This window comes from Gymnogyps californianus, chromosome 20, assembly GCF_018139145.2.
Source record: "Gymnogyps californianus isolate 813 chromosome 20, ASM1813914v2, whole genome shotgun sequence".
In the NCBI taxonomy this organism is placed as follows: Eukaryota; Metazoa; Chordata; class Aves; order Accipitriformes; family Cathartidae; genus Gymnogyps; species Gymnogyps californianus.
Window position 1 is genome coordinate 3837695 of NC_059490.1, and position 12009 is coordinate 3849703.

General features: G+C 43.7%; 1 protein-coding gene across 1 annotated transcript in view; it reads right to left on the reverse strand.

The window, feature by feature from the left end:
- Positions 1 to 10771, reverse strand: part of SPNS2 (SPNS lysolipid transporter 2, sphingosine-1-phosphate) — a 189756-nt gene extending 178985 nt beyond the window's left edge. Inside the window, exons 1-2 of the mRNA XM_050908904.1 lie at positions 10607 to 10771; positions 10343 to 10525 (exon numbers count right to left, since the gene is read on the reverse strand). Coding sequence (XP_050764861.1) covers positions 10343 to 10457 — 115 coding nt within the window. The 5' untranslated portion in view covers positions 10458 to 10525; positions 10607 to 10771. The remainder of the gene's footprint in view (positions 1 to 10342; positions 10526 to 10606) is intronic.
- Between the last annotated feature and the right edge of the window lie 1238 nt (positions 10772 to 12009).

Below are 12009 nucleotides of genomic sequence, written 5' to 3' on the forward strand. Positions count from 1 at the left end.
TTCCTCTCAGCGCTGTCTGAGCTGCTCCAGGGTCGATTTCCCCATGAACTGTAGGAAAATACACACCTTTCTGGGCAGAAGGAAAGAGATTTGTGAGAACTCCTTAGGAGACTATGAAATGATTTAATCATTTCTCCTGCAAAGTGGAAGGATACCAACCTTCATGATACCAGCATTTTGGCACTTGCCATGCCCTTAGTATGCCAGCCAGTTTGGGCTGAAATCACCTCTTTTAGCTCACCTGATAGCTGAATGGGAAAGGGACTGCACCCTTGTAGGGGCACGCTTATGCACCAAAGGCAATAGTTGTAAGCAACTGGTCAAGCAGCTTCTATAGCTCGTTGGATGGACACCTTGATGGCGATGGTCTGATCCACACATTCTCTCTGCTGCTGCTGTTTGCAAACACCTGATTGCTGTGGCGCCAACTTATCTGTGGCTGAGGAGCAGCTCATCAGAATCATAAGCACAAGACAGAGCTTCAAAAATACTGATTTTTTTCCCTTCACTCTCTGCATATTAATGAAGCATTTGGGAATGCTGATATCATAAGCAGAAGGAAAAAATCTTTCCCTTCAGAACAATCACAGCGGGAACCATCTATGTCTCCCTACGAGAAGAATTGCTTTTATGTTATGCTTAATGACTGAGCAACCACACAAGCAATGCAACAGGCAAGAGTCATCTGTTGAGATAACAAGCAACAATCTCCACGCTTTTAGATTCTCCACATCTCAGACACTTGCTAGCTTTCATACTGTTCCCAGTGCTGCAGAGGCTCTGCCTCTCAATGTGTTCACCATCCCAACCCCCATCTGGTAAGCCTGTGGGAAGCAAAGACAGAAGGTGAATTTGACTGTCACTCGCTGGGATAAATCAGCGCCAAAATGAGTCTAGAGTTTAGATTTCTAAACTGCTTTCTCAGTGTTCACCAAAACCTACTTTGCAAGCAAGACTTGCCAAGGCTTCAAATCTTAACCAAACTAATCAATAAAAATGATAAAATCAGAAGAAATAGAAACTGAAGAAATTTTTTAAAGCGCAAAGCTGTTCTACCACACAGGCAGATGAGGCCACATGTATAAGAAATACGCTTTGCTGTCTGAATGGAAAAAATGATGAAGTAATGGGAAATGTTTTGCAATGGAAGATCAAGTTTCTGTTACCCTTACCATTCATAGGTCAAAATCATCGAAACTCACTAAAGCAATAAGGAAAGAGATGCACCTATGCTACTAGAGAATGAAAGATGAAGACAAAGAAATAAAAATAGAGGTGGAGAGGCCTTTGACATTACTCAGGAGAGAAAGGCTTTCTTTCATGGATTTAAATTAAAACTGTGCAAGGAAAGCACTTTGCTGGTAAGAAAGATGGATGGCTGTCATTAGCATGAATAAGCTTGTCTGACACATTTTGTCTGCAACCCTTCGCTGTAACGGGGAAGGCAGAACCTTGCCAGATTGTTGTGGCTAAAAAAAAAAAAAATCACCAGAATAATGGTGAAATGAAGTCACTGAAAAAATATTTTTTTTTTTTTTTTATCCATTTACCATACTGCTATTAAGGATTAAACTCGAATACATACTTCCTTTTTAGAAACAGGAAAAAGGTTCTTTTTGCCTGACTTAATGTATTGGGGTTGTGTGGCAAGGTTTTGGTAGCAGGGGGGCTACAGGGGTGGCTCCTATGGCCAACACAGCCAATGCCAGCCGGCTCCAAAGTCAGACCCGCCGCTGGCCAAGGCCGAGCCCATCAGCAACGGTGGTAGTGCCGCTGGGATAACAGATTTAAGAAAGGGGGGGGGGGGGGGATGGAACCCTGCAATTGCAGCCAGAGAGAGGAGAGAGAATATGTGAGAGGAAGAACCCTGCAGACACCAAGGTCAGGGAAGAAGGAGGGGGAGGAGGTGCTCCAGGCGCCGGAGCAGAGATTCCCCTGCAGCCCGTGGGGAAGAGCATGGTGAGGCAGGCTGTCCCCCTGCAGCCCATGGAGGTCCACGGTGGAGCAGATCTCCACCCGCAGCCCGTGGAGGACCCCACGCCGGAGCAGGGGGATGCCCGAAGGAGGCTGGGACCCCGTGGGAAGCCCGCGCTGGAGCAGGCTCCTGGCAGGAGCTGTGGCCCCGTGCAGAGAGGAGCCCAGGCTGGAGCAGGTTTGCTGGCAGGGCTTGTGACCCCGCGGGGGACCCACGCTGGAGCAGTCTGTTCCTGAGGGACTGCACCCCGTGGAAGGGACCCACGCTGGAGCAGTTCGTGAAGAACTGCAGCCTGTGGGAAGGACTCACATTGGAGAAGTTCGTGGAGGACTGTCTCCCGTGGGAGGGACCCCACGCTGGAGCAGGGGAAGAGTGTGAGGAGCCCTCCCCCTGCGGAGGAAGGAGCGGCAGAGACAACGTGTGATGAGCTGACCGCAACCCCCATTCCCCGTCCCCCTGCGCTGCTGGGGGGAGGAGGCAGAGAATTTGGGAGCGAAGTTGAGCCCGGGAAGAAGGGAGCGGTGGGAGGAAGGTGTTTTTAAGATATGGTTTTATTTCTCATTATCCTACTCTGATCTGACTAGTAATAAATTAAATTAATTTTTTTCCCCCCAAGTCGAGTCTGTTTTGCCCATGACGGTACTTGCTGAGAGATCTCTCCCTGTCCTTATCTCGACCCACGAGCCTTTCGTCGTATTTTCTTTCCCCCTGTCCAGCTGAGGAGGGGACTGATAGAGCGGCTTTGGTGGGCGCCTGGTGTCCAGCCAGGGTCACCCCACCACACCTACAAAGGAAATAAGGCCTATGCAATTGTGATCCATGCATCTATTAGTATCTGTGCCCTCTGCTGCCAGAATTACTCAAATCTCTGCCAAGAGGTTAGCAATTTCATCCTAGCAAAGTAGAAGATCTGCCTCTGGATGATGAAACTGGAAATAGTAACCAAAGAATACCTTATGAAGTGCAACTCTAAATTACATTTTCCAACACAGCAAAATGTTTGTTCCTACCTCTGGTTTTGGAGCCAGCTTGATTAGGATTCTGAGGCACGCATGGGTCTGGCAGCCAGGAATATGCAAGTACCTACAAAGCAGCAATGGACAGTTTGTGGGCTGGTTTGTTTGGGGTTTCTTGGGGTTGGGGGGGAAGTAGCAAGAGGAAAGAAGTGGGTGGCTTGTTTTCTCCATACATTTACGTAGCAGTTAAGCACTATGAACTTGCTCAGTCAGCATTTGGTATTTGGTACCAGTTATAGGAGTGTTTTGTCTCCTAAGACTGCTGCACAAGCGTGCCCATTTTGGAGTATGGACTGCCTCAGTTAGCAGGCAGGGAACAACAGGCACTGATGCTCGCAACAGGACTACTTGAAACTAGAATTTACCACTAGAACTAGGGCTTATGGAAGGTCAAACCCAATCCATCAACAGTGGAAAACCATTTAAAATGAGAAACAAATTTCAACTGCAGTTGGAGTAGCAGAAAACAGCATATTTGCAAAACAACTTTACATTCAGCATGGTATTTTGTCCAATAAATTTGATGCCAATGAAGGGCATCTGATGTCTCTGATCCATTTTGCTTCCACACTGGAACTGCAGAGCAGGCAAAAACAGAACTAGTTTTGGGTGCACACCTGACCAGGTAAATAAGACTTCCCTGCACTTTCCATGACCTTCTCAATCTTTGGACTCCACCATGGCTGCTGACTAAGCGTGCCAGCTACTGCCAGGGGTTGAACAGTCAGGTACTAGAAGGATTTGCACTCTCAAGGTAGTTGCTTCTCTCTTCCATAACAAAAGCAGCTTTATTTCACAACCTTAGCACAGGCGCACATTTGCCTAGCAATCCAGACTGGATCTAGCACCGTATCCTGTATGCGACGATACAGCATTCCATTGCCAAAACACCCCCAAACCCTTCAAGTGTTATTAATGATGAGCGAAGCGCTAAACTTCGTGTTCTCAGTTGTTAAACGCTTTAGGCAGATACTGTATCGCGCTAGAGATGAGAGTATATTTAACTTGTACCAGGCCACATCTTTCCCCTAGTTGCAAGGCAAGGTGTACGATAGAGACATACAGCACAGATTGGTTTTGTTTGCTGGCTGACAGTGTGATATAATGTGAGTTTACATCAGTGTGGTGCAATCCTGGCAGTACAGCCTTTCCCACAGAGAAGAGAGCAGAGGCAGGCTCAGATAAGCACATGTCAGAAGGGAACAGGAGGTATTTCCACCTAACTTTGTTCTTTAAATGTGTTTGAAGAAGATATAAATACTCAGTGCTCCGGAGAAGGGGAGAGTGACCCTCCCTCCTATGACTAGGTTGGCTACTCATTAGTCAGCAGGCAGCCCTCCAACGCACACTGGTACATCTTGAGCTTTCAGCTGTGCCGTCTGCTTCATTTATATTTTATTCCGTTCCCTTCAGGACAGCACTCTATCTTACTCCCTCTGAAAACAACCTGCACGCGATGAGCACAACCGCTTGGTAAAGGCCTAAGTCCAACAGTGCAGGCCAACAAGTACCATCTGCTGGGGAGCGAGAAGCACCCAAAGAGAGGAGCTTGCCTGGAGAAGTGTCCTGACATTCAATATCAAAGCCTCACGCAAACCCCTGGGGCTCACAAACACAGATTCATAGGAAGGCAGAAGTTTAACAGTAACGGGAGAAAAAGCTCAGGAGTATCTAGATGTTCCAGCACACTGGAAGTCATAAAGATCAAAGAAAACACTTGCTATGTGCGAGAGGAAGTGTTACTTAGCCCAGCTCTTTTCTGAAACTAAAGTCAATTGTCACTGTTAGCATGACAAATTAATAGCTACTTTAGATTGATAATACTTCTAAAGGTCTCAAATTTTCCAAGGGTGATAGGGAAAAATATACCACCCTCCAAACCCATCACAGAGGGTTTGCAGTTAGAGATCCTTTAAAGGTCATTTTCCAGAGAGCTCAATATTCCCTATGCCACACTACTGAAAATACCTGGCACGTATTTAGGGTAATGGAAAAGACATCTTCATAACACTGATGCTACATGCAACTGCTACACTCTCGATAACAAAGCTCCTCCACCTTCCTGTGAGAACGCAGGGAGCAGATGTCAGAAGGCTTGTAAATAGCAAAACAGGTCAGACCTATAGGCTACTGAAGTCCTGATGCTTAAGAGAAGAAAAGCTGCAGTAGGTAGTTATTAGATAATGCAGCCCTAGAAAAAGGTGTGGTTTTTTCTCCAAACTGCAATTAGAGGGGTAGACATATTGTGAAGAGCTCTTTCTCCTAAATTGCTATTAACTGTATTAAAAATGACATGAGTGTGCCTGGACAGGCAGTATTCAAGGCACTTGCGCACAGGATTCCTTCTATGCAATCAGCGTGAACTGGAGGTACAGTAAGCTCATGAGGCAATACATGCTGTATCAGACAGGTATGGATTTCTTCTTGATAAGAGTAAAAGAGCACACACATTCCACAAAGAAGAAAGTCTCTTGTTAACTATTTAGATAACTCCTTCTGGTGGCGCAGGGGATAACGTATTAAATCTTGTGCTGGTGGTTCTACATACACTAGGGATTTGACCATCTGTTTTTAACTCCTTTTATTCTACTTAAAAAAAATAAGACCACTCCAACAGTCAGTAGCATTTGCCTCTAAGCAGGGATGCAGCACCATTAACTACGTAGGAATTCAGCTTCGCAAGTGTCAAGATTTGCATGTTTGCTTCCATCCTGACCTGAAATAAAACAAAGGCTTTTCAATACCAACAAAGCAGCCTCAACCCAAAGTAGCCACTTAGCTACTAGCTAGGGTACTAGACAGAAAATCCTGGTTCAAACTCGTGCTATTTCTCTTCTTGACCATAGATTTGACCCTAGATCCACTTTAGGCAGGGGTTGAGACTAGCTTTCACCCATGAGTTAATCTCAGAAACTTAAAAAAAAATTAAAAAAAAAAGTTTTGGTTAAATCCAAAAGACAAATCCACAAGACTGATGTGCTGAACTGTGCTCTACAATGTCAGACCTTCCCTTCCTGAGCAGAGCTTCTGAATATCATTGAAGATTCCTGAAATCTAATTTTTCTTTTTTTTTTTTTTTAAATTACTCAGATGTTGTCCGGGAAATAACATTTAAAGCTGATGTCAGACAATGGAATTGTTTGGACTGCTTCAGAAGCAGCCTCATGGAGTAGCGTCCAACGTTTTGCCGGTAAGCAGTAATAGGTATTACACGAGAGCTCAGGATAGAAATCAGCTCTCTTTCATGTGATCTCATTTCCCTGATGAACAAAACCCTTATTTAACAAAGCATTGCAGTTGGTTCAATCCTGCAGCAGCACTACTGACTTACTGTGTAAAGAGAAGCTGCTGCAGAGAGAACAAGTCAATTAAAGAAAAAGGAAGTTGCACTGCAATCTTTCAGAGAGATTGTATGATCACAACAAAGTTAAATCAAGAGATTAATCCAATTCTCATTTGCACTGTTTGCCAACAGAAGCTTATGCATGACATGGAACAGTCTCTTCACTTTTTAACCAAAATTTGGAATGCAAATTTAATTTTTATTTTCTCTTTTGAGAGATCAGTCTAGCATTAGAGGAAGACTGCAAAAGTAACTGTTCCAGTTGTTGATTCACTGCTATTACCCTTTCACTAGTGGTATCCTGAGGCACCAACTTGGGTTAGATACCCTTCAGCGCCAGGTACTGGGTGCACTCCTATAAACAAGACAGTGCTACTTCTCTGCCTCCCAAAATAGCTTATACTTCACCAACAGAGAGGCCATCAGTTATCTTTGTGTGTGCTGGGGATCACTGCAAGACATTCCAGCTCCCTTCACCAGCCAGAGGTTTGACGGCAGCAGTGAATTTTTAGCAAGTAATAGAGAAAGCTGAATAAACAACACACCCCGGAGAGCACTTTCACTGTGGCCATAACTCTTTGCACATACAGCAGTTAGAGTGCACCCAGACTCATCTGAGATTGCTCAGTGCTGTCCTCACGCAGCTTGTTTCAAATTGTTTATGGAGTTCAAAGAAAAGTCTGATGAGTAAAAAGCAGTCTAGACATTGACAGCTCAATCAGAACATGCTTTGCATGGTGTGAACTTAGCAAGATAGGTACCAGCACCCTCCACCCCAACCTGAATTAATATGCCATCGCAGCCTGCAGTCAGGTAAGGATGCCTAACTCATTTCAAGAGCCATCAGCTGAACAGAAGGCACGCTTGTTTTGCCCTGGTTTTGAAACCAATGCAAATGTGACCAGTAGGGAGTTGTCAAATCTCCAATACTTAATTTATGGCACTATGATAAGAGTCAAAATTGAGCTGGATCCAGGGCAAAGCAATTCAAAACATGACTGGGGAATGGTCCTACTTGCATCTGCCTCAGGCGCCTCTATCTGCTACAGAAACACGTTAGCGTTATCCCTGCAGGATTCAGAGGACAAGCAACCCACCTCAGCAATGCATGATTAGAGCCTCTGAAGTCACAAAAGCTACATGAATGCTAAAGGCAATCTTTTCGTTCATCCTGATGGCATTCACGGCAGGGATTGTTGTGAGAAACACAAATGAGATGAGCATCGGTGTAGTGACAGAGCTTGTAACAGAGTCTAATGGCTTTACATCACCTACCTGCTACGGAAACAGCTCTACTACCTGTATTCACTGCCTGGTAATAGCAGTGATTTTCAGTCTTTTTTTTTTTTTTAATCTACACAATTGTTAAAATTCACTTTTCAGCATTTACCTGACATAAATTTTAGGAGAAGCTTGGGTTTGTTGCAACCATATAGCTTACATGAAGATTAAAGATGGCAGTGGAGAGGCAATGAGGTCTAGCAATGGTGCCGTGGCCTCCTGTTAGGTACGAAATGATCTTTCCGTTCAATATGCTGAACAATGTGTAGAACATTGATGTAGGTCGTCCATGGCAGAACCAAAAAATGGAAATCCATTTCTGGTAATTCTGTCTGGAGAGGACCTGCCTTACATAAACCGTAAGAGACTCCACAGCTGAAGTCCTTTCTACCAAAGCAGCGTATCAGACCTCTTTGCAAACTCTAGGCAGGTGTAATGCCTCTGAACAGGAAGCATAATCTTTCTCCAGTAGGCAAGAAGAACACAATAAACTTGGTAGCTTGTCTTAAAAAAGATCCAGGAATCCTGGATTCTAGTGCATTTCCCCAGCCAGCCAGCAACATCTTCTGTCCTGTTGTTAAAAGACAGCACGTATAGAGCAGCGTGCATCAGCTGGCGTATGGGTGAATTATTGTGGAAAAGCTGGCTTCCAGTCCTTTTTCAAGATGAAGTAGAAAACAGCGTAATCTCCAGTTATCTGTTATTATTCATTATTAGAGAAAGAAGGGTCTTACAGTGATAGCTTGCATAGCGAGACATACACAAAAGTGAAGCAGCTGTCATACCACAGCTATTTCATCTTGTTCTCTTCAACCTGCTCTGCCAGTTAATGCAGTCAGCAGAAGCAGTGCATGTACCAGCCACTTCATGCCGTTCCACAATGGGAGAGTACATACAAGCTGCTTGCGTAGCTTCTCCGGCCTTTTTGCCCGGTTGCACAGGGGACCCAGAGCTTAGGGAGCTGGGAAGTGTCCTGTTTTCTTTGTATGTAATCCGGCATGTAACTTTGTACATAAACCTGACCTTCAAGGACCTTGCTGTCACTCGTAAGCAAAAGCATTTTGATGTGTGTGTGCTTTGTTACAGAAAGTTATGCTCAGAGCAAGTCCCTGGTAAATCACATGGGGAAAAAAAAAATTATCTCCATGAGAAGAGATGCCCAAACCACCACAACCAGCCCTTCAATTATTAGAAACGTACTTCAGGGAGGAAACAGAGTTAAACAAAGGCTGCAGCATATGTAGCGTGCAATGCTTTCTGTTGCGCGATGTATTCTCATTTAGATGATGTCACTTACAACACAAGTTAAACAAGATGTTACAGAAAATGGGCTTGTCAGCCAAACAAGGATTTCAGGCAATATCCTAATTCTTGAACACAGCCTATTGACAGTGATCTACATATGACAGGAAAGCTCCCTAGCAGATGGGAAACTGGCAGGCTGTTTTGATAGCTGTAGTCCAAGGAAGATTGCCACTGAAAACTCTGACAGTTCTATAGCAGCATAGACAAACTAAATAGGCAAACTGTAAATATAATTAAAAGGACTCGAGGGATTGGTTATCGAGGGAGAACTAGAAGGGTTTGAAAGGTATATGTGGAAATATTTAGGCTAACACACAGGAGTTGTATGACAACATTAAAATACGAGAATGATGAGTATCAGGAAAAGAATAAATTTGTGGCGAAATCCACAAGGCTGTTTACTAAAGCTACAGATACACTTAACTAAGATAATGAAAAGCTATAAGCAGACATGACATTTAAGGAAAAAAGATTACAGGAAACAATCTGGCATCAGCAAAGAATAAGTGATCCAATATAGTTTTCATGGCTAAGTCTTACAAAGGAGACACTGCACACCACAGGTACAACATGCACATGTACACACACAGTTGCTCTCTCGCCACACTTACTCGGTTTCTACATTTTTAGGTCTCTTGGTTCAGCACCGGTATTGTCATTTCTCATACGATATTAGGACTTGTCTTCTCAGAGTCAACATTTAGTTTTGTCTGTCAGAAATACATACTCAAACCTCCATATGTGCCAGCGGTAGAAAGAGGCCTAGAGCAGCCTGCTCTTGAAGGTGAGACAACGCGTGGCAGCACAGGTATCGGTATGCCCGAGCAGGCAGCCCTCGCACAGCGCAGCAGCCGTGGTTTGACACCCATTCCAGATGAATGGGTCAGCGCAGCGGGTGCTCAGGGTGCTCTGCAAAACCGAAGGGGGTGAGAAGGCCCATTCGGACAGCCACGTACAGGTGGGGATGTTGTCAGTCAAAGTAGATGACAAAAAATGCTCTGCACAGAGTTTACTCTTTTAGCCGACAAATGGCAAACCGATTGTGTGTCCATTCAAGGTGCATATTAATTTTCCTCTTCATTATACTACTCATTAGGTATTACTTTTACACTAGGCACAAAGAGAACATAACTGAGAGTAACAGTGCTGTCTGACGCCAAGCCCCTCTGCCTAAAGGAAAGCTCCCCTGAGACCCCTGCAAGCAATGACAAAGAGAGCATCCAGTTTGATGGGGGACAGAAACCAGTAACACTCCTGGGGGTATGGAGGTTATACATGAACCAGTGCACTCTTCTTGCATAAACGCCAGTAAGGTCACCTCCCAAACACATGACACACAGTTGTACGTTTTATCTTCAGTTTTTGTATTCAAGATAGTCACAGGCCAACAACTCAAAGCATAGTTAACAAACAAAAACTTACCAACAGCACCGCTAGGATTCCCTTCTGTAGCCAGCAGTCTTCTTGTAGCTAGAGAGATACGTTTCCTGAAGGATGCTTTATTTTTCTTCCCTCCCAGGACTGTTCTTTGTTCCATAATGCTTCTTACACCTTCTATCTCATGCAGCTGGCTGAGAGCTTGAAGCTGTTTGACTTTCTATTTCTCTATGGATACAGAAATCTGTCTTAATACTTCAGGGTTTTTTTGGTATATCTAAAGCCAGCCTTGAGCATCCCAACACATACCTGTTGCTGGAGACTCTAGCTAGTGATATCCTGAGCATGATAAACCAGAAATGCTTCCTAAACAAAGCAGCATTAGCTGCATTAAAGTATTTGTCATTTACAATAAAACATTTACTGCTAAGGGAGACATACAAACAGAAAATAACTGAGAAGCCTAACTAAAAACCTATGAGTTCTTACAAGACTTAGAAGACTACCTGTACTTGGGACAAGACTGAGAGAAGTTTGCAGTGGTCTAATTTAAAATGAGAGAACACGTGGTTGCTATTAAAGGAGTAATCAGCATAACTAAAGTCACCTGTAACATTTAGAGCCTTTGTAAACTAGAAAATAAGGATGTCTGAGCGCCATGTACCTGTATAAATCATTAGCAAAGTTAATATCTGACAGATTGTGTGTTTGATAAAATTCTAAAACAGGAGTAATGCAAGTGCAACATAAAGTGATTGATGAAGGTACACTAAATATGGGCAAAGTACATAGCCCAAGATATAACTTACAAGTATGTAAAATATGGAACTTATGTGTTAAAAGCTACACATCTGGTTTCAGCAGTTTTCCTGCAAAGAGATCAATGTTGAATACCCATTCCTGCTACTCCCCTGCTAAATCAGAGATTAGGATTCTGAAACGGTTAGGGTGTGGATGTTAGTAACAGGAGTTTAACATCCCTCTTCTGGTTTCTGCTCTACAAACATAATGTAACTTTATTAATTTTCATGGAACTTTTTGGAGGTGAAATGTAATTAAATGACATATTTAACTGCATTGTCTAGACGCACTCTGAATGACTGTTTTAAAGAGAGGTATTGTAATAAATGCACTGCTACCCTTGAGTTTGTCTCTCAGTGGGAGCTTCTCAGTGACATAGAAAATGTAGAGTTGCCACGTCAGCCGTGCTAGGCCAGGAGTTAAACCAGGACTTTATCACACAGGTGAGTAATTCCTACACTGGAGAGAGACAGACAGTCAGACAGACTCACACAGTGATGTTAAAATAACACCACCCTTAGCTTGCTAGCAGTGTGTAGCTATTTCACTCCCTTATAGCCAGTTTAGTGTCTTCTCTGTAAAAGCAGGTGGATACATTTTTCCTTTGTCTCTTATCAGTACGAGTCTGTTCACCACAGAGCAGATCAAGACTCTTATTTTTTAAACCAGTGTGTTCAGTGAACACTCTCTGCTGGGCTGGGCAAGTCTCCCTGCATGCGTGACTGTTTATTCCTGACAGACTGAGACACCCTCCAGCCACCTGTGGAAATGAATCTTCATTCATATTTCATCTTTCCACTTCAGTAATTCCCTTTCTACTTCAGGTCACCATATATATTTTTAAAAGTAATCAACACGTGTCCTTTACTGCATGTTTTATCCTGTAATACAGAAAATGGGCTTGTTGCCAC